Here is a 24,379-nt window from a genome sequence, read left to right on the forward strand (position 1 = left end):
CAGAGAGTTTCAAAGTTTTGTTCTGCTGAGCCTATCAATTTATTTGACGGGGAAAAGTTACAACCTCTAAAGTTTTAAACTTTAGATAATCCATCCATATTACAAAAACTTATGTATACACATATGTATATTCCACATCTCCTAAACCACTGGATCAGTTTCAACCAAATTTGGTACACACGTCCCTTACTGTCAGGCAACAATTGCTGTGTGGGTAAGAACCACCTACCTATTACAGTTCAGGAGTAAAATGCCATACACATTGAGATGGAAAAATGGTCACATCATGCATGACGTTTAAATTTATTATAACTAAATAGCTGAACAGATTTCATAAAACTTGATAACAAGATAGCTCAAATCCTGAGGAAGGACAAGCCTTATTTACAAAGTTTACAGTACAAGATACTTACCGACTTTAAGAACCTTACGTGAATTAGGGGAAGTATTTACTCTTTCACTTTAGAACTTTATCATTTTTGAGAAAATGCTTGTGTTAATCAATTTGTGCTACTTGATAAAATTGAAAGAAACGAATACAGTGCTTATACAATCTTCGATGTGTTTAATCCATACTTCCAAACTATTTGTTGCATAGCATGTAGCTACTATGATTGCTATCCAGTATTTGCCAACGGGAGTACTTAGTGACTTGCAACCAACTTTATACTAAATTTCAAACCGTTACTCAATTTTTTTCTGACTTGCAGCCCTCACAAAATTACGAGACGAAAAAAGTTATCACATAGTACATTTTGCAGTTCATGCAGTTAAAATGTCACATCAGGGATGATGTTTAAATTTATTACTACTTTGCTGCTAACTCTATTACCAACACATTTAGCAGACAGTATTCACATTTGCTGCTGAATGTACCATAGAGGGAAGGGAGGGGGCAGACATGGACGAGGTGGAGGCGACAGATGGACGGAGAGGGGTGGGAGCATAATGGGTCGGGGAGGGGGGGGGGGGGTGCATACACAGGCAATGCCACATACTCAGATACTTACATATATGAAATCACAGTTGTGCATCGGTGCATTGCAAAGACCATTACTATGTAGTAGTATAATGAAGAAAGTAGTTTATTTTAATTTACATATTGCACAGATAAACGTATAAAAAGCTATAACTCAACCAGGTTCTTGCAAGTTAACAGAGCAACATAGCTTTTGTTAAGTATTAAAACAATATGATGTTATCTATAAAAATTTGTAAATCCTAATTTTCAAATATGATTTCCCCACAACTTATTCCTTCATTTGCTTTCTTTCCACGAAAGCTGTTACACGATCCCAGTGAGCTGTATGCTGCAATATGTTCTTTCCATTTACAACCATATCTTCTGGAACACCTGTCTCAAACGGTTGTTGCCACCTAAAATATAGAAATAAAGTGCTTTTTGTGTTGATTACCCACAGCAACAAACAGTGGATGTAAGTGATACAATCAGCAAAGAACTACAAGCACAGATTCACAGGACATCACTGGCAGAAAGAGACTTATGACACTGATATCCAGCTACACATGTAACAATAAGGACAAATAAGATCAGGCATTAACTCACATGTACATGAATTTTTTATTGGATAGTCAGTTCACTAGAAAGGGAATAACATATTAAATAAACTGATAACATTCATCTACTGTTTCAAACAGACTGTCAGTAGATTAACATGTCCATTAAGTCTAAACACTATCTAATTCCTATAACGAATAACAAGTACAAATACATAAGTACTTAAGATGGATACATATTCATGTTCGGTGAGGAAAATCGACCAAATTTCACAGTAATCAACTACAGTGGAGTCGCGAGAGGAGATCACTGACAGTTGCAACTGACTTGGTGCACCTGCTTTCCGCACGTACACAGTACCTCCATGTTGTCAGTGCTCTACAGACGACTATGCTCCGATCACAATTACTCAATAGTTGACGTCTGTCACTTGCTGCTACAGTTTTGCCACATCCGTTGCCGGCTACCGCTCTGTTACAGGCGGCACAGAAACACGGCGGGCTCGCTTCTCGAATGCTGTTATTGTGTAATGTAGAGCAATGTCTGAAGCGGTTGGCACGAGATAAGACAGCAATAGGAGATGATCTGTCCACAGCCGATTTTAAGTGACACACGACTTAATTGCGCCAGAAGGATCATTGTACAGCCCTGAATTTAAACTTGTGTCCTAAACTAAACAAAACCTAATGATTTGCAATGTAGCCAACAAAGTGGCAGTCAACAATCTACAGCAGAAGCAAAAATCACAATCACTTTTTTCACGGCTATTAGAGTTAACCTCTACAAGCAAACTCTCAGACCGAAAAACTTCAGTTTCAGTGCTAAAAGCAAATTGTAAGTTCTCTCTCTCACTGATTATCTGAAACCATCCTCTTACTGCCTACACCAGCTGCCGTATTACCAACCATTGAGCAGTCCTGTTTGGCACTCAGTTGCAGCTATAGACAGCACAAGCAGATTTCAATGAAAAGGGAATGATAGGAAGAAAAACAAGTGCAAATAGATGAAAATTCTGCTTCATGCAATGTCATGCGAAGCTCGTCTAACATAAGCTCGTCTCTAGGATTATAAAAACTGTATACGTAACGCTGAATTGCGCCTCGTGTATCAGGTATACTGAAATACAAAATAAGAGGGCCAGACTCAGGTTTCGGGATCTGAAAACATCGTCAAGAAAGAAAGCGAGACAAGCACTTGGAAATGAACCAATTGCTGTGGCAGTTTGGCAACAGTGAATGTGTGTGACATTGAGCACTCCGATTTCAGGAAAGCAGGTACAAAGCCAGAAGTGTCAACTAACACATAATTTCAATCCTACTGTAGTTTCCACCAGTAGTTCCCATGGAAAGCTGGCAACAGTCCTCCCAGCAATCATCTGTTGCCAGCCACTCAATGCCTGTTGTGTGTGGTGAGCAGCACTATCTCCTTTCATATTGTCCATGTTCCATCCTGGGTTTTCTATCCTTTGAAAATTTGCTCTGACTGAGCTATTTTGCACAGATGAATTTGTATCCTGCATCAAACTGTAAGGAATCTAGCTATTACTTATACATCTTTATCCAAATGATTTGAATGTTTCTCTCTAAATTACAATCTATCCATCATACATATAAAACGCAATGTTGTGAATGACTCATCACACCCAAACCAAACTGCCAAAGACAGGATCTTTAAATCTGGAGAGACTGTCGATATTGTACTGAAGGCATTGTTTAGGAAGGGATTTTTGAAATCCCACGCATAATAGAAGGAAAGCTTTTTGAAAATATTAGCTATTAAGTCGATTTTGAAGATAGCTCTAAAGAACTCCTGAAGTTTCTTTGAAGCTACAGCTATGAAAATTGGTATTTGTTTTCTTGGTTATAGACATTTTAAAAAAAAAAAATCTGCGTTACAGTGTTTTTGGAAATTACAATGCTAATGTGGTGAAACAGAGAATGAGATTGTTTATGCAAATATTTCATTATGAAGATATTTTAAAGCTAAATCTCAAAACTGCAATTTGGCTTCTCAGTTAGAAATAAAAAAAATAGCTGTTACACTGTTGCTGGAAATTCAACTCCTTAGGGGATGAAACGAGAGATAAAAGTGTGTAAGAAAATATTTTCTTGTATTAAAAAACATTTTAACGTTAAAAATCTGAAAATTGGTATTTCACTTATCAGTTACATATAAAAAATGTGTTTTAGGGATGAACATTGCTATGGAAATGTCTCCACAAGAATGCAAAAGGCATGATTAATGCCCATCTTTGACTCCAGCTAAAAGAATCACTTTTTGGTAAGAAGTACATTTGGGAAAGACCATGCTTCTATGGCATTAATTAGCATGAAAAGTTTAGAAGTTAGTGCAATTTGTGAACAACATAAAAATTCAGTTTTAAAAAATCTGTGCAGAGCACACAGTCTGAGTGAGTGAAGCGGCAGATGCTAAGCTGGTAATCAATAAAACTAACTTTTACATGTAAATTATCTTTTCTGCAGAAGTTAGAATGGGTTAGACTTGTGAATAACTTAATCATGGGACTTTAAATTTAGATGCTTTATTACCAATATGAAAAAAATGGCAAAAAAATAAATAATTTATCCACCGAGTTTTTCCTAAATACCCAGGTTTTTCTCAACCATGTAGAAGATGTCACCAGTGTGGAGCTGGAAAGAAAGAAAAAGAGAGAGAGAGAGAGAGAGAGAGAGAGAGAGAGAGAGAGAGAGAGAGAGTTATGGAATTATTAGGTTAAATGGTAACCTAACAGGAAGCAAACCATAGAAGATGGTTTAAAAACCACTGAGAACAAACATGTGGGCCGGGACTGTTTTTTAATATTAATCACATTATAAGGCTGCTGCACAACCATGCCACAATGGTTTGGAATAAATTTAGTAGAATGACAATATCAATTGGGAATTCTATCTGCTGTAGAGAAGGAATGCAAAGTTTGTAAATGTCTCGGAAAGCACTAGCACATGTTCACACAAGTAGGACCATCTAACCAGAGCTTCATAAAAGATGCATGTGAAACATGTCCTGTTACCTTTAGTTGCTACTTGCTGAGAATTTCCTCACTCACTGACAGCATTTGGGAGATTCAAATGCATTATTAGCAAGTTTCTTCTTCTGAGTGTATTGTACCAGAGTTCTTGAGAATTTTATTTTCTTACAAATAAGTGTACATATTTTGAGTCAGAATAGCAAAATATGAGTAGAATGTGCTGTGTATCAGACAAATATTTGGAATATGGGTTCAGGGTGAAAGTGAGGTAAGTTGTGCATCCAGACCATACCTGAATAACAACTGAGAACTATAAACTGTGCAGATCCAGGTAAGGGTACACATAATTCCAACAGAACAATATACCTGTAATGGTAATAGCTTGCTACCTATGCCACTTTTCCTGAGACTATTTTAACAAACGATACTGGAAATAATGTGTTTAGGACAGATCTTTAATGTGGGATACCAATCTGCACATTTCATTATACAAAAGCACGAGTAAAAAAAAAAAAAAGCACATTATCTTCGCATACATTTCAATTCAAATTCGGCACTTAGTTGCTTCTGTCAGTCAAACACAGCACACGACATGTGATTAAAAGTAACACCACTATTTTATCACACATATAGATTGAATACATGCAATGAGCATTAAATGTGTAATTCAGGATCAAAAACTGCAAAACCTTTAAGATTGCAGCAGAGTTAACATACACTGCAAAAGATCTCTTTGAAACATTTTCCGCACAGTCTACTGCAATAAAGTGTTGAGAAATGTGCTACCTATAGATCTCATCTTGCAGTTAGGTCTTTGTATCAGTAGTTAGGAAAGCAGACACAGTCTAACTCATTTAGGGAACCCTGGAACCAAAATTACAAATGGTAAACGTCCCAAACCTTCCCTGGTGTGGCAACCGTAAGCAGCATCTGAGCTCTACTGGACGGTTTAATGATTATGTGTGTGTTCTCTTCCTGTAGTCTTGGAAACTGTCATACTATACATTGGTTATAGAATACGAGTCATGTTGTAAGAATATACTCCAATCACAAGTAAATGAGATGAACAGTGAGAGCACTCAAGATGCCACATATACCTCTCATAGAAATGAAAACAACGAACTGGTGAACAAAGGAATTCGAATCAAAACTTCCAAAACAAAATGCAAGAGTAATAATGTGTGATACTTGTGTAGAACAAATAGGATGTACATACTCCTGGAGGTCCCTTCCTCACACCTTGCTGTTTCAAATTGACATTACACCATGACACTGCAATAAATACTTCTAAATATGTATGTTACAGTTTTTATATCCTGTAACATAGTAGTCAGTCAGTCCACGAAGATATGAATTTTGTTCTTTCAATTATTTAAATCAAGATTATACACTGGACATCAATTGAAATATAGAAACATACATTTGCTGGAACTCACCATACAGCAATGAGGTCTCTTAATGATTGAACCAGTTGATCATTATTAGACAGTAAAGCATCCATATGTTGATTCCACTCACAGGTATTTGAGAATTTGTTGGAACTTTCAGATTCACGTGTTTCATCTGAGTGCATGCCAATGACATGCTCTAAACGAGGATCGTCTGAAAATTATTTTTGTTTCATAAGCCATATCAAAGTTTCATCATCCTAATGATTTTACAGGTGTCACTTTGTTCTATTTTATTAAAAATGCAGCATTTTGCAGAAATTAATTCAGCCAGACCATCGTGAACACAGTTCTTACAAAGTTCTGGCACATAAATCTAAAGACCAATCATTATTTGCAATGTTTTTCCAAGTTACCATTTCTTACCTGCGAGGATAGACATTTCAGGTAAACTTAGTGTCACATGTCTTGCCATCCTCTTTTGCGCCACAAGATCCAGTATATAGAACAAGTCATTATATGCTGTACCAAAGTCCAATGTCTCTTGTAAAGTAGAATCTCTGTTCATCAGTGATACCATGGTTTCATGCAACTGCAATCAAAGAAAGATTGGGGACACAATTTGGATATTGCAGTTCTGTCATTAACACCTCAAATAATAATAATAATAATAATAATAATAATAATAATAATAATAATAATAATATCCCGTGGAGGCCCGGGAAAAGAATAGGCCTCCGGTATGTTCTGCCAGTTGTAAAAGGCGACGAAAAGAACAAACCACTAATAGGGCTAACCCCCCTTTTAGTGTGATTAGTTGGTTCAGGACAGAACTAAAGAAGCCTCGGACAAGCGCCGTCATGGTCGGGGACGACGCTTGAACCCTATGCCCGCCCACAATGGTAACGACACTGCTAGCCAACTGGAAAATTATTTAAATCCAAATAGAGGTGTTTTGCAGGATATGCTTCCTGCAACCACCCTAGAAGGAAATCAAAGACAGAGGATGAGATGGTCAGATGAAGTTAACCAACACCTCATGTTCTGTTATTACGAAGCAACAAACCTAGGAACCAACACAACTGGATACAGATCACAAGTATACACAACATTTATTACCAGATACCCAGAATTAAAATTTTTAACAGAACAACGACTAGCTGATCAGATCCGTGTAATAATAAAAAAATAACAGTACACCCCAGTCAGAATTAGAAAACATCAAACAACAAGTACAACAAATACTGGAACAAAATAATGTGCAATCAGAAGAAGAAGAAGAAGAAAATACAGTAATGGACTCAAACATCCCAGAGCAAACAAAGGACAACACGCATCAATTTTAAACAATCAGAGGAAAACAAAATCTTCAGACAGCCACCAGAACAAGCACAAATAGAACACGAAGTGACACACATGTTAGATATAGAAGATAAATTTCAGCTGACATATATAGAATACAAAGACACAAATACAGACATTAGACCATTCTTGCATAGACCGCCAACTAACCCACAAGTCGAAACAACAATAAAAACTACCAACGCAATCTTACACAACAAAATAAATGAAAACAACTATGGAAGAGTTACAACTACTGGTTTATATAGGAGCACTCACGACACTAAATATACACACTAGGCAGAGATCAGAACCAACCAACACACAGAAGAAACCCACAAAACCAGCATGGCAACACAGGCTACAGATCAGAATAGAAAAACTGAGAAAAGACATTGGACAGCTAACACAATTTATAAAAAATGAAATGTCAGAAAAAAACGAAAAAGCTTAGGTAAAATCTCACAACAAGAAGCGATAGATCAATTAGATGAAAAGAAGCAGAAATTACAAGCATTGGCCAAACGACTTAGAAGATACAAAAAATGTGAAAATAGAAGGAAACAAAACCAAACATTCAACACAAACCAAAAGAAATTTTACCAGACAATAGATAACACACACATTAAAATAGACAATCCACCAAACATAACAGACATGGAACACTTCTGGAGCAACATATGGTCAAACCCGGTACAACATAACAGGCATGCACGGTGGATACAAGCAGAATCAGACACATACAAGATGATACCACAAATGCCTGAAGTGATAATTTTGCAACATGAAGTCACCCAAGCAATTAATTCTACACACAATTGGAAAGCCCCTGGAAATGATAAAATAGCAAATTACTGGCTAAAGAAGTTCACCTCAACACATTCACATCTAACTAAATTATTTAACAGTTACATTGCAGACCCATACACATTCCCTGATACACTTGCACATGGAATAACCTATCTGAAACCTAAAGATCAAGCAGACACAGCAAACCCAGCTAAATATCGCCCCATAACATGCCTACCAACAATATACAAAATATTAACTTCAGTCATCACACAGAAATTAATGACACATACAACACAGAACCAAATTATAAATGAAGAACAAAAAGGCTGCTGCAAAGGAGCACGAGGATGTAAAGAGCAACTGATAATAGATACAGAGGTGACATATCAAGCTAAAACTAAACAAAGGTCCCTACACTACGCATACATTGATTACCAAAAAGCCTTTGATAGTGTACCCCACTCATGGTTACTACAGATTTTGGAAATATACAAAGTAGATCCTAAATTGATACAGTTTCTAAACACAGTAATGAAAAATTGGAAAACCACACTTAATATCCAAACAAATTCAGATAACATCACATCACAGCCAATACAGATTAAGCGTGGAATATACCAAGGAGACTCATTAAGTCCTTTCTGGTTCTGTCTTGCTCTGAACCCACTATCCAACATGCTAAATAATACAAATTATGGATACAATATTACTGGAACATACCCACACAAAATCACACATTTGCTATACATGGATGATCTAAAACTACTGGCAGCAACAAATCAACAACTCAACCAATTACTAAAGATAACAGAAGTATTCAGCAATGATATAAATATGGCTTTTGGAACAGACAAATGTAAGAAAAATAGCATAGTCAAGGGCAAACACTAAACAAGAAGATTACATATTGGATAACCACAGCGACTGCATAGAAGCGATGGAAAAAACAGATGCCTATAAATACCTAGGATACAGACAAAAAATAGGAATAGATAATACAAATATTAAAGAAGAACTAAAAGAAAAATATTAACAAAGACTAACAAAAATACTGAAAACAGAATTGACAGCAAGAAACAAGACAAAAGCTATAAATACTTATGCTATACCAGTATTGACCTACTGATTTGGAGTAGTGAAATGGAGTGACACAGACCTAGAAGCACTCAATACACTTACACGATCACAATGCCACAAATATAGAATACATCACATACATTCAGCAACAGAAAGATTCACATTAAGCAGAAAGGAAGGTGGAAGGGGATTTATAGATATAAAAAACCTACATTATGGACAGGTAGACAATTTAAGAAAATTCTTTCTAGAACGAGCAGAAACTAGCAAAATACACAAAGCAATCACTCATATAAATACATCGGCTACACCACTGCAATTTCATAACCACTTCTACAACCCTTTAGATCACATAACATCAACAGATACAAAGAAAGTAAATTGGAAAAAGAAAACACTACACGGCAAGCACCCGTATCATCTAACACAGCCACACATAGATCAAGACGCATCCAACACATGGCTAAGAAACAGCAATATATACAGTGAGACGGAAGGATTCATGATCGCAATACAGGATCAAACAATAAACACCAGATATTACAGCAAGCATATTATTAAAGATCCCAATACCACAACAGATAAATGCAGACTTTGCAAACAACAAATAGAAACAGTAGATCACATCACAAGCGGATGTACAATACTAGCAAATACAGAATACCCCAGAAGACATGACAATGTAGCAAAAATAATACATCAACAACTTGCCATAAAACATAAACTAATAAAACAACACGTTCCCACATACAAGTACACACCACAAAATGTACTGGAGAATGATGAATACAAATTATACTGGAACAGAACGATTATAACAGATAAAACAACACCACATAACAAACCTGACATCATACTCGCCAATAAAAAGAAGAAATTAACACAACTAATTGAAATATCCATACCCAACACAACAAATATACAGAAGAAAACAGGAGAAAAAATTGGAAAATACATCCAACTGGCTGAGGAAGTCAAGGACATGTGGCATCAGGATAAAGTTGACATTATACCAATTATACTATCAACTACAGGAGTCATACCTCACAATATTCACCAGTACATCAATGCAATACAGCTACATCCAAACATATATATACAACTACAAAAATCTGTAATTATTGATACATGTTCAATTACCCGAAAGTTCCTAAATGCAATATAACATATACCATACAGTTACAAGGAAGTCACGCTTGACCGAGGTCCGCGTCACGTTCCATTTTTAACCAGACTTAAGTCTGAGAAAAAAAAAGTCAATAATAATAATAGCTCCTGTATCAAAAAAAAAAAATTAAAAAATGGCAGCCTCGATTCTAAGAGAGATGAAATCATTTATTACAGAAAATCTATTTCATTCACTACAGGACCCTCTTCAGTGCAAATATTAGTTTTAAAATTTGTGCAATAAAAGCACATATTATAACTTCAACATGACCTCAACACACAATAAACGTTGGATGAGGAGTATGTTGATTGGTTTGTGGGCTGATTAACCGCACGGTCATCAGTGCCTGTACAGTGTCCCAATCTTTACACAGTCAAATTTTAGCCATGTTCACAAATAATGATGATGTTGAAATGATGGCGCAACACAAACACCCAGTGCCTGGGCAGATAAAATGCCCTAACCAGCCGGGAATCGAACCCGGGACTCTGTGATCCAGAGGCAGCAACGCTAGCCATTAGACCACAAGCTGCGGACGGCCATGTTGAAGTTGTTAGTATGTGCTTTTATTACACGAGTCTTCAATACTTATTTTTGTACTGAAAATGGCCATGCGGTGACAAATCAATTTGCTGTAATAAATTATTTCAAATCTCTTACAACTGAGGCTGCCATTTTTCTTCTTTACAGCACTAATACTGTGGTAGTTGAGAACATGGTTTCCAGAGGAATCCAACCTCAATAAAATAATTTACAACTACAGAAACTAACTTACAAAAATGAATTTTAAAGGGGAAAAAACATTTTCTCAGCTTCCGGAATGTGTTCGGCACAATTTCATACCTTTGACAACAAAACAGGAGCATATGGAATATTGGACAAGCTGAGTGATTGGACTGAAGATTTTCTAGGTAACAGAAAACAACATGTCATTTTCAATAGAGAGAAACCTTCAGATGTACAATACATAAATGTCCTAATGTTGAAAGTACCATGAAGATATTCATGGAAAATACTGTTGTGTACAGAGATGTTGCAACACTAGGAAACTGAATCGAAATCCAACACAATCTGCAAATGATCAATGCTTGGTGCAGGGATTGGCAGGTGACCCTCAACGTAAAACAAATTTAATGAATTGCAAATAAATAGGCAGGAAGACCCACTGCTATATGGCTGAACAACTGCAGAACACTCACTGGATGCAATCACTCCCATAAAACATCTAGGAATGTACGTATGGAGCAGTTTAAAGTGGAATGAACACATGAAACTTATTGCTGCGGCTGACACCAAACAGACTCATTGGAAGATCCTGTGGAGATGGAGGCAACCCACAACGCAGGCAGCTTACAAAACCCTTGTTCAACCAATACTTTATGAACCTCATCAGGCTGGTTTCTGTATCAGACAGGAAAGACACAAGAACAAGGGCATTCAAAGAAGAGCAGCACATTTCGTTAAAGGTTCATTTAGTAAGAGAGTGAAGATGATGCTCAGCTAATCCCAGAGCGACGCTGCAAGAGAAGCATTCTGCACCACTGTGCTCTTTACTGTCAAAACTTCCAAGAACGTACATTCCTAGAATATATATATGGAGATAGTAATTGTACTTGAGAGAACAGATACCATTGATGACTGTGCAGCTTCTCTAGAATGAATGATAATTGAAACCTTCAGCTGCCTACAGGTGATGATATACCTCGATGGGGACAGCTGAAAATGTGTGCCCCGACCGGGACTCGAACCCGGGATCTCCTGCTTACATGGCAGACACACATTTTCAGCTATCCCCACCAAGGTATATCAACAACACCTGTCAGCAGATAAGGGTTTTAATTAATTATCATTTATTCTAGAGAAGCTGCACGGTGATCAATGGTATCTGTTCTTTCGAGAACAATTACTATCTTCATATATATAGTTAAAGGCTATCCAGCCATTGACGTTCGTCTGTGCAAATGCGCACAGGTTGCCTGAACTCTTATGGGAATAGACAACTTGGTGTGCGCGAGTAATGAGTGGAAGGGCAAATATCTATTAGGTACATTACGTATATAGACGGTGGACAGTTGGGAATGTGGGTCTCACGGGAAGCGTGCAAGGGATAAGTCCCTGCAGTCGCACTATTCGTCTGTACCCTCGGTGGCTCAGACGGATAGAGCGTCTGCCATGTAAGCAGGAGATCCTGGGTTCAAGTCCCGGTCGGGGAACACATTTTCAGCTGTCCCCATCGACGTATATCAACAACACCTGTCGGGAGCTGAGGGTTTCAATTAATTATCATTCCTAGAAGAGTTACTAGTATATTGCTTCCTACAACATGTACAGGGTGTACATATAGTCCGGGAACACACTATTTATTGCACAAGAACCAAACATTGGACAGATATTATACATGTCATTTTGAAGAGAAACCCTGAAAGTTTTTTTTTTATGTATACCACCACAGCGTAGTTTGGTAAGTTGCTGATAATCAGTGCTAGTTGCAAATGTAGCGCGTTCAGGTGCAGAGCAAGCTTTCTGTGTGTTGGAATTCGAGAAAAACAAGTGTGCTACAGCTGTTCAATGATTGTTTAGAACCAAGTATGGCAAGAAGCCACCAACATGGAAGGCCATTTACCACTGGCACAACAAATTTGTTACGACGGGTTTCTTGTGCCCGACAGAGAGAGGCAGATGTCCCAGTGCAAGTGAAGTGAATGTGGAGCACGTACGAGAGACATTTGTAAAGACTCCAAAGGAATCTGCTCCAATGACAGTGTGGAAAGTCCTGTGACAGAAGCTGTCCATGAAACCATTCAAATTGGAGCTAGTGCAGAAGCTCAATGACGACAAAGACAAGTGTTTTGAGTTTTGTTTGCAGTTGCAACAATTGAATGAGGATGGGGATAGCATTGTTGATCGCTTAATTTTTAGCGATGAAGCCACTTTTCACACTAATGGGAAAGTGAACAGGCATAATTGTTGAATATGGGGTTCAAAGCATCCACATGAATGCATTGAATTTGAGCACGATTCCCCAAAGGTAAATGTTCTTTGTGCTGTGTCGCGTCAAAAACTGTACAGGCCACATTGTTCTTTGCCGAGAGTACTGTCACTGGATATTCCTACTTGGACATGTTGGGGCAATGGCTGATGCCTCAAATGCAATCAGACTCTCCGTTCATCTTTCAGCAGGATGGGGCTCCACCCCGTTTTCATTGCGAAGTTCATCGGTACCTGAACACGGAGCTGCCGCATCGATAGATCGTCCTTGCTACAAAAGGGGACAGCTGTTTCATGAAAGGGCCTTCCCGATCACCAGATCTCATTCCGTGTGACTTTTTAATGTGGGGACACATTATAGATCTGGTGTATGTACCGCCCTAGCATGTGATGTAGCAGAGCTCTGGGAGAGAATACGGGAAGCGACTGCCGCAGTCGACGATAATTTAAAGTATTCTTGAACTTTATGTACACACTATTTCGCGACAAGACCGTGGAGGGAAAATTAGAGATACCCCAGACCTCACATGAAAGCTTATCAGCAATCTTTCTTCCCACGAGTCATTTGTGAATGGAATGGGGAAGAGTGTGGGGGTGCGACATTGATACATAACGTACCATCCACCCTCACCTGACTTTGCTTTGTGGAGTATAGATGTAGATGTAGGGAATGGTGATAACCAGCTGACTGCACTTACTTCCATGATCTCATACATTACTGAAATAATTTCAACACAATTTAACCATTGTATCATAACGGAAGCGCATGATCCCTCCTCCATTCTAATATTTTTATTGAACAAATTTTCACATGTCTTCATGTAGCTTAGTCTACCAACAACAAGTAAGGCACTCCTTCCTTTCTTTGGTGTACGAGGGTGGTTTGAAAAGTTCTCGGAATCACCACAAGAGGTCAGCACCAGCACAACGAGTGTTTCACGTGATATTCATTGGACTGTTGTCTGTAAACAGGTGTCATGCTCTCGAAAGAGAGCTGTGGCTGCGACTTGGCTCTGTTGCTCCCACGTAGTGATTTGCAAAGATGGGGGGAAGAAAGAAGAAAAAAAAAAAAAAAAAAAAAAAAAAAAAAAAAGAAAATTCAAGATTCGAGCAGAGATTAAGAACTTTGTAAAGAAATGTATGAAAGCAAAGGACATTCATGCCGATTTCCAGAATACACTAGGGGACAATGCATCTTCATATACAACTGTTGCCAAGTGGGTGAACGAATTTACATTTGTTCGAGAGATCTTAGATGATTCGCACAGTGGCCGGCCAAGACGTGTCACTACTCCAGAAATCATTGCATAAGTGCACAAAATAGGTGTGGAGGATCGCCCATTGAAAGTGCGTGAAATTGCTTACACTTGCCAGATATCATCTGAAAAGGTATATCGCATTTAAACTGAAGAATTAGAAATGAAAATATTATCTGCAAGATGGGTGCTGCGACTCTTGACATGTGCCCCCACACGTGCCAGCGGCATGGCAAAATTACGCGAACTAAGGTATAAATTCTTGTCACACCTACTTTATTCACCTGATATGGCTCTGACAGACTTCCATCTCTTCCCAAAACTAAAAATTTTTCTTGGTGGACGCAGATTCACTTCAAATGAGGAATTGATAGCTGGAATTAACAATTCTTTTGCAAGTCTGGAGGAAACTCATTTTCGAGATGGGATCAAGGCACTGGAACATTGTTGGACCAAGTGCATTAGTCTACAAGGAGACTACATTGAAAAATGAAAAAATGTTTCAGTGATGTAAGTACTTTTTTTCTATTCCATTCTGAGAACTTTTCAAACCATCCTCATATCTTAATTAAATTTCCAGCTTCTTATAAAATGCCAAGGTGTTCCTTCCACTTAGTGACACCTGCAACACTTTCTAAAATCTAACAATATTATGGAAAGGACAGCTGCTACTCATATAGCACAGGTGCCGAGTTGCAGAATGGCACAAGAAAAAAAAACTGTCAGAAAATCAGCTTTCAGCCAACAAGATATTTATCAAAAATATGCTCCCCCTCCCTCTTCTCCACACACAAATACAACCTATGTTTGTGCCTATCTGCAACTCAGCATCTCCGGTATATGGTGAGAAGCAACTATCTCTTTCATAACACTGTTGCATTCCAACCTGAATTTTCCATTGTTTGACTTTCTACAATCTCTTCTTCATTAAGCACTAACCTCCATACTATTAGGTTGCTGCGTAAGTTCATAGCATTTGTACCTAAGCTTATTAAACACAACAGATACACGTAACAAGGATTTAGTCATCACTGACATATTCTTCTTCAATGTTTACAACAGTCTGCCAATGCCAGGGTAACTTTCCAATTAAACTGTAGGAATCATGTGGCTATCAGGTGAAGAACTAGTCGAGCCATGCTCAGAGGGTGTTTCCATCTGGAAAGGGAGTACCTTGAAAGCTGTTTGATAGAGAGCAGAGAACGTGGAAATCTGAGGTCGCAAAATCAGGTGAATAAGGTGGGTGCGGAGTGACTTTCCAACCCAGCTCCAGTATTACTTTTCAGTCCTGCAGAATGCAGGAGGACATTACTGTGGAGTAGCATCACATCACGCTATCTTCCCGGTCATTGTTCTTGGATTGCATTTGCCAGACATTTCAGTTGTTGTCAGTAAATGTCAGCAGTAATGGTTACGCCTTAGCGAAGCAATTTGTAGTACACCATACCGTCATTGTTCTACCAGATGCATAACATTATCTTTTGTGGATGCATGCACGTCTTGTACAGTGAGTAGCTGCTGCGTTTTCCTTAAGTTAGCATAAAGACATCATTTCTCAACAACAACAACATACAAATGGTCGGTGTTGTTCATGAGCTAATTGATGACACAAGCGGAGATGCATATATGGCCACCCACTCAATTTTGTGATTTTGGCTTGGGCCATGTGCTACCCAAATATCTAATTTTTTTTTACCCTTCCCCACTGCATGCAATTATCTTCTTGTTGTCTTCAGTCCTGAGACTGGTTTGATGCAGCTCTCCATGCTACTCTATCCTGTGCAAGCTGCTTCATCTCCCAGTACCTACTGCAACCTACATCCTTCTGAATCTGCTTAGTGTAGTCATCTCTTGGTCTCCCTCTACTATTTTTATCATCCACGCTGCCCTTCAATGCTAAATTGGTCCTCCCTTGATGCCTAAGAACATGTCCTACCAAGCGATCCCTTCTTCTAGTCAAGTTGTGCCACAAACTCCTCTTCTCCCCAATCCTATTCAATACCTCCTCATTAGTTATGTGATCAACCCATCTAATCTTCAGTATTCTTCTGTAGCACCACATTTCGAAAGCTGATATTCTATTCTTGTGGTGGTGGCTTGGCAGTGGCTTGACTGTCAAAGAGCAACCACACTCTCCAAAAATTAACACGAGAGACAGGATGGTTTTGCGACAGTTGAAATATACTGCAATCTGGACTGTCATATTGAGCCTTCAAGGCATATGTCTTATGAAAGTTGTGTTCTTCTCTAATTCGTGAATCACACTAATGAGCCGTACAACTACTCAAGGAAATATATGTCTGAAACTAGAGGACGTGCTTTTTATGATATGAGTCTAAGTTTTCTTCTTTTGCTCCAGTAACATCAGAATGTTAAGAAGTCGAGCCTTTCCTCAGCAACACACAGGATTTCTGAGGCACTGATTAGCAGGACCCCGACTTCAAGAAAATCAACTGTAGCACTCGATTAAAAGGAAAAGGTAAATACTTCAGATGTTACGTCGGGTAACAGATCTTGTTAAGTGTTCTGACTCAGTTTCAAGTACAAGGTGCGAGCCAGCAGCTACACGAAACCCTAAAACACCAAGAAAAACACTTCAGTGTGCGTGCTCTTGTGAGATCAGACTGAAGTTTAACAATAAGGATGATGGGTGACCTGTTAAACACTTTCACTGTACATCAATCTTTGGCACACTAATGGTTTAGTCGAGTCATCACGTGGATTTATGAGTGGGATCCTGAGAAAAAGTGGAAAAGTAAGGAGTGGCACACACACATCTACTTGACCAAAAACAGCTCAAATAAGCAAATCAAAGATCAAAACAAAGCAAATTTGCTTTTTTGACAGTAGGGCTATCGTGCATAAAGAATTTGTTCCTCCAGGACAAACTTTCAACCAAATGTTTTACAAAGCTAAAGTTGAAAGGCTCAGGAAAGAGAGAATTATTAACTGAGACTGGACATTGCACACAAGTGGATGCTGCTTCGTGAGATCACCCCATGCCATGCGGCCACTTCCATCGTGGAATTTTTTACTTAAAAAGGCTTTCATATTGTTCTGTGGCCCACTATTCACCTGAACTGAGTCCTTTTGATTTTTTCCCCAAAATTGAAAAATGTCTTAAAATGACATTTTGGGATTCAGGAACATTCAGAAGAATGTGACCGAGAGCACTGCAACCCAGAGTGGGAACAATGACTGCCAGTGTATAGTTGCCCAAGGGAGTTCCCTTGGGCAATATTATTGACTGAAAAAATAAAAACTACGGTACATAAAAAATCAGTCTCATTACTTTTCTCCCACATCAAATATACAGAAATGATGGTGTAACTACATATGCATCATGCAACATGAAAGCTATACAAGACCCGCTTATCTGCATGGAAGAGAAGGAGTAACTTACAGCTTTAAGTTCCTCTGCTGAAGCTCTTCTCAATTGGTTCATTAGTTCTGTGAGATGATTTGGTGCTTCCTTGGCTTCTATGTCTACCTGTGAACGTTTCCTTCTAGCTTTTTCCGCTGCTTTCTCAATATTGTGCCAGCTATGAGACAAATCGCTAGCTAAATTCATTAATTCCTTCTGAGCACTTTTCTGGAAAAAAAGGGTCATACATTAAAACAATATTCATTTCAGCTGTTGCAGGTATAGAGGAACAGGAGTTATTTCTTGGCAAGTATTACATTTCTTCAGCACCAATGAATGTTGATTCTACTGCACACACAGTGTCGCCTTTGTGAGAAAGCATTAACCACAGGACAAATAGCAATCACAAACTTTACACAGTTACATAAGACATAATATGGCTGATATGATTTTACTTCATTTAAAGAGTTCTGGGCAGATTGGAAAAATCCCTATCTTAAACAATGTAATATTTATTCATATAAAAGGTACCTTTTTCAGCAATTATTGGGAATAAAAATTTGAAGAAAATATGCCTTGGGTTGCACATTTCTAGCCACTAACAAAGGTATTTCTGAAAGTATTGATTATTTTTAAGATAATTATATTTGTGAAAAGTAGACAAACTTTCTACACCGTTCGATGTACATAAGGCTAACTTCTTTGAGATTTACAAAATACAAAAATCCCCGTGTTAAAATATGCACAATACTCCAATGAGTATACCCCATAATTTTGAACAAATTCTGGTTAATAGAAACTAAGAAAGTACACTTTTTCTTGAAAAATACAACTTACAGAAAACAGCCATTAAAGTTGACAATGCCTCCCAGCTCCATACATTGGGTTGTCTGCATCCTCTTCCATTTCATCTTGCAATATCCTTTTTCCTCCCTGTCTTGCCATTGTTTCAAAGTCTCAAACAGTTCTCAGACACAAAAAGCCTTTCTTTATCTAAATTTAACATTTGTTTTACTGCAAAATGACCAAAGGTTTCAAGCAGCCTTTTCAGTACTTCATATCTTGCAACATTTCCTTCACTGAATGTTGTCACTGCATCCAAGACACCAAAATGCAGTATACCGATTGCCACCAAAACTCTCGGGAATTCTCTCCCAGATTACACTGTTCGTGGACTCGTTAGGATTTTGGGAGTGATTTTCGTCAGTGGATTTACATCTGACAAATCCTTGGAAGTTTCTTTCAAGATTTCTACTTGCAAAAGAAATAGCTGGTTTGTAAATAAAATCACTTTCTGGAAGGCCTATGACTGGGTTTATTGTCTCTTGAAGAGGTGAAACAAAACTGCCCACACAGCTTTTCTAATATCTTCTATGCTACTGCTATGCCATAATAGTTTTGAATTCTTTCCTTGACAGATTTTTTCATGTCTATTCTTACCATCTAATCGTCAGCCATCTTCCAATTTCTTTCCCTTATATGCAGTTTTCAGTCCTCATAGCCTCATACCCATTTGCTTTTTTGCACTCCTGCTTGGTGATCGTTACGTTTTCTCCACGTAGCTTCTCTTCCTCAAGTGTTTTGAAAGCTACTGAATCACTACCTCCTAAATAATTGCTCTCAGAGGTGGGGGATTCAAAAATCAAATTTCAATCTGAGAACTATTACATACGAGGGGCATCTGAGAAGTCCGTGCAAAGTCCAAGAGATGGCACCACTGGCCCGTATCGAGGTCATGTTCAGTTAGTAGTATCTTTTCAGCCATATTGGTCTATTTCTTTGTGTTTGACATTCGCGTGAATCAAGGAAGTGGAGTCATTGTCAAACAAATGGACAAAAAAATTTCTTGTGGTGATTAAACATTACTTTATGAAAGGCAAAACACCTCAGGAGACTGAAGAGAAGCTTGATAAACACTGCTGTGACTCTGCACCTTTGATTAGAACAGTTTATAAGTGGTTTCAAAATTTTCGGAGTGGCCATATGGCCACAAGTGATGCTGAACATTCTGGATGCCCTGTGGAGGTTACAATTCCAGAAATCATTGATAAAATCCATGATATGGTGATGGATGACAGAAGAGATAAGGTGCGTGAGATTGCTAGTGCTGTGGGCATCTCAAATGAATGGGTACATATTATTTTGCATAAATATTTGGACATGAGAAAGCTATCCACAAGATGGGTTCAGCGATTGCTCGCGCTTGACCAAAAACTGAATTGTGCGAAGCATTGCAAGGATGATTTGCAGCCGTTCAGGAAGAATCCACAGGACTAACTGTCGTTTCATCACTGTGGATGAAACATGGATACATTACTATACTCCTGAGCTCAAACAACAATCTAAACAATGGGTTACCAAGGGAGAATGTGCACCAAAAAAGGCAAAGACCATTCCTTCGGCCGGAAAGGTTATGGCGACTGTCTTTTGGGATTCGACTATCTGGAAAAGGTAAAACTATTACAGGTGCATATTATTCATCATTATTGGACTGTTTGAAAACCGAGCTGCAAGAAAAACGCTGGCAATTGGACCACAAAAAAGTCCTTTTTTATCACGACAATACACCTTCACACACCTCAGCAGTATGGAAATAGGATTCCAACTCATTTCACATCCCCCCTATTCTCCAGACTACTATTTGTTCCCCAATTTGAAGAAATAGCTGGCAGGACAATGATTTTATTGAAACGAGGAGGTGATTGCAGGAACTAATAGCTGTTTTGCATACGGATAATTCCTATTATTCGGAAGGGATCAACAAATTAGAATCACATTGGATGAAGTGCATAAGTCTAAAAGGAGACTATTTCGAAAAACAAAGGTTTACGCCAAACACATAAGTAGCTTTTATTTATGCACAGACTTTTCAAATGCCCCTCGTATACATGGTTACTCGCACAATGTTTTGTTGAAACAAATGAATAAACCAGAACTAAGGAGATAATACGTGTTTTATTTATTATTGGGAATGGTAAATTCTGTAGACCATGACTAGAGGGGGGGGGGGGATGGAAATTAAGATATCAACCTGTCCGGAGCCCCCTAAAATTATGGAAATGATAATTTTCTCATGCTCCTTCAGATATCGAAAAACAGTTGTTTACTGTGTGTTAGAGGATGTACAGTCACTGACAACATATTCATTTCCAGAAAGTCATACGTGGGAAACATGATCCATAATTAATCAACAAACTGAGGTTAGTGATATAAATATTCAGGAGATTATGTATATTTATTTTGTGTGTGCTTGTGTGTGTGTGTGTGTGTGTGTGTGTGTGTGTGTGTGTAATCACAGGTTTTTCATTGTTCCACAGGTCTGTCATTAACTACTTTAAGAGAGGCTACAGGTATTATCTAATAGTTGTTTCATAATGTCCACTGGACCCTCGCCCCCTCCTCCTGACTCTTAGTTTTCCATTCCACAAACGCTCCTGCTTACACATGTCACATGCATATATGTCAATGTGTGCACGGAAGTGAATGTGGAGAACATGTGATCTGAGTAACTGTTTCTAACTCTAGAATTTTTCCATCTTCCATTTTTGTGCAGTTGCTATCTACAAATGATAAATTTGATCCATTGGTGGATTTCACACAGGACCAAAACTTATCCTTTGACAAACTGGCAATGCAGGTTTCACTTTCAAAAGCACTAAAGACATCTTGCACAGCTGGTCTTATGTCTGCATGAACCTTTTTTTGGTTATGTTGCATTGCTGGCCACGCCAACAGGAAGAGGCACACAATCAGAGCTCCACAGTTTGTTGTTTTGAAGAGGGTAAACTCAGTCCAGTGTTTTGAGCATGAAAACATGGTCCAAGTAGACTGTATTCTTTTTATTATCCTTGGGTCATGTTCAAGCACCCATAACACGTTCAGAAATGGTGACATTGGTTTATATGTCAATTGTTGACAAGATCTTGCACATACATACACTTTATAACCCAAGTTATTTACATATCTTATGCTTCCAGCTTCTTTTCACACTCCAATACATTGTCGATACATGTGAACAGGTATGCTTCTTATTTTGGTGCGTATGTGGCACAAAGGCAATACAACAATGTATGTGATAACGTCCTTTAGCTGACAAAAACAAACTTCCTATGTCATAGTATAGGTACAACTGTTATGGTATGACTGAAGATGTTTACGATCTTATCTGTGGATGGTCAATAACATTAAGTAAGGTACTGGTGGAATATTCACTGGCATAAGCTTGTTATTCTCTCACATGCTATCTTGTTGGAAGTAAAGGATTGAAACTCTTACATCAGATATTATGTCACGTGTAATATTAGAAATTGTGGTACAGTCCAACCACAGAAGCCTTTTAATGAGGTGTGCCAGTAAGTTTAGGAAATAAAATAATACTGATGTATTAAAATAAATATCTCTCGCTCCCTCAAACACACACACACACACACACACACACACACACACACACACAGTAGGTGAATCTTTTTTCACCATGCAGTGTTATAATGAAACAGGAAAACCATAGTTGGTTGCACCATGTCATTAGTCATTTCAACAATATATTACAGTACAGATATTGGAACCTGCAAGTGTTATGTGAAGAAGGGACCTACTTTGGATTGCCTGTACGGACCACCTAAACCACACTACAACTGTTGTGACAGTGCCGCGACATTTAACAGTGCCACCACGACAGCACACGCAAACGGCGATAGAGGCGCTCCGCAACTCGGCTGAACGCGGGAGCGCCACCTAGCTACGAACGGCGCCGGCCGCATGTCACAGCACGGCAGTCGAATGAGAGATACTGAGTTGTTATCGTGTAACTAGCTATTGTTTCTAAGTGAGTGTGTTTGAATATCCACACAATTATTGGTGATTAGAGGTTATAACACTTTTTGGCGACGAGGTCGGATATTTTCACTGCGTTGTGGATTTGTGTGTTCGTGACGGGGCAGACACGGAACAGCTTATGCAAGCACTCATTGAACAGCAAACACAGTTGACTGCTGCTGTTCAGGTGTTGTCGTCGTCGCTTACTCATCGTCTGTCTTCCTCTTCTCCGCCTCCGTTCCCTCCTTACGACGAGGCCGCTGAAGACTGGGTGGATTATGAGAAGCGTTTGCGGCAACACTTCTCGGCTTTCGGCGTTGTCGACACTCCTATGTTTAATTTGTTATTTCTATCTTGGATTTCCCCACGGATCTATCAGCTGCTATCTCAGTTAGCCCCTCTGCGGGAACCTGCCTCTGTCCCTCCAAGAAATGTGTGACTTATTGTCTAACTATTACCGCAGAAACACCCACATCGTTGCCGCCCGCGTGGCGTTCTACCGGTGTCGTAAACAGCCCAATCAATCTTACCGGGCTCGGGTGGCGGAACTACACGGTCTGAGTCAGTTTGTCACGGACACTCAACACGAGTCTTATGCTGATTCAATGGTTAGGGATGTTATTCTAGGGCTTGCTCCTGATAAAGAAGTTAGACAACGTGCCCTACAACTGCCAAACCCGTCATTGTCTGAAGTTCTAAGCATCGCTCAATCCTTTGAAGTGGATCACACTGCTGGCGCGCAAATAGACGTGTGGTGTGACGGAGGCGCTGTACAGTAAAGGTGGTGGTGGGTAGTGTTTAACGTCCCGTCGACAACGGGGTCATTAGAGACGGAGCGCAAGCTCGGGTTAGGGAAGGATTGGGAAGGAAATCGGCCGTGCCCTTTCAAAGGAACCATCCCAGCATTTGCCTGAAACGATTTAGGGAAATCACGGAAAACCTAAATCAGGATGGCTGGAGACGGGATTGAACGTCTGTACAGTCAACTTTCGACACGGACAATTTGCCTGTTTCACAGGGGAACGAAGATGTGGCGGCGGTTCACTCACGTAAACAACGTCGCGTTGGGCCGCGACGCTCGCAGCGAAAACAGCAACCGCAGAAACAGGTTCGTTCCGCACTTCCTTCTCGTCCACGTTGTTTCGCACAGCATGACGGGGCCACGTGTCCGAAACGTTGGGCCACATGTAATTCGTGTAGGAAAAAAGGCCACATTGCTTCTGTATGTCGGTCCCCTAAAGTTCCTGTCGACGAGGACGAGGCATCGGACACGGATGTTAACTGTGTGCTTTCTCAAACAAATAAGTTGTTTGTTACTGTTCGTGTTCTGGATAAAGACATTCGCATGCAAGTGGACACTGGCTCTGCAGTAACTCTCATTAATTCTCACACGTATTTGGAGTTGGGCTCCCCTCCCTTGTCTCCAGTTACGCGAAATCTGAGAACTTATAATAAACAGAAAATTCCTATCGTTGGCCAGTTCGATGCTTCCACTGCCTACAAGTCTGTTGTTAGGCCCCTCACGTTTTATGTGGTGGATCATGCGGGCACTGAAAACCTGTTCGGTTATGATTCTTTCCAGTTGTTCGGGTTCTCCGTTGATGATGATGAGCACCTCATCTCTGAGGATATTCCGTATCAACAGCTGGATGGATTGTGTTCTGAATTTCCGTCCGTGTTCT

General features: G+C 39.2%; 1 protein-coding gene across 3 annotated transcripts in view; it reads right to left on the bottom strand.

Annotated features, from left to right (window-relative positions):
• Window positions 1–1,110: 1,110 nt before the first annotated feature.
• LOC126159398 (disks large homolog 5-like) overlaps window positions 1,111–24,379 on the bottom strand; it is a 76,833-nt gene continuing 53,564 nt past the window's right edge. For all 3 annotated transcript variants that reach the window (XM_049916514.1, XM_049916515.1, XM_049916513.1), the window contains exons 7-10: window positions 17,922–18,110; window positions 6,323–6,488; window positions 5,945–6,110; window positions 1,111–1,377 (exon numbers count right to left, since the gene is read on the bottom strand). In XM_049916514.1, the coding sequence (XP_049772471.1) occupies window positions 1,251–1,377; window positions 5,945–6,110; window positions 6,323–6,488; window positions 17,922–18,110 (648 nt within the window). In that variant the 3' untranslated portion in view covers window positions 1,111–1,250. The remainder of the gene's footprint in view (window positions 1,378–5,944; window positions 6,111–6,322; window positions 6,489–17,921; window positions 18,111–24,379) is intronic.

The sequence above is a fragment of the Schistocerca cancellata genome, unplaced genomic scaffold, assembly GCF_023864275.1.
Source record: "Schistocerca cancellata isolate TAMUIC-IGC-003103 unplaced genomic scaffold, iqSchCanc2.1 HiC_scaffold_1132, whole genome shotgun sequence".
Lineage (NCBI taxonomy): Eukaryota > Metazoa > Arthropoda > Insecta > Orthoptera > Acrididae > Schistocerca > Schistocerca cancellata.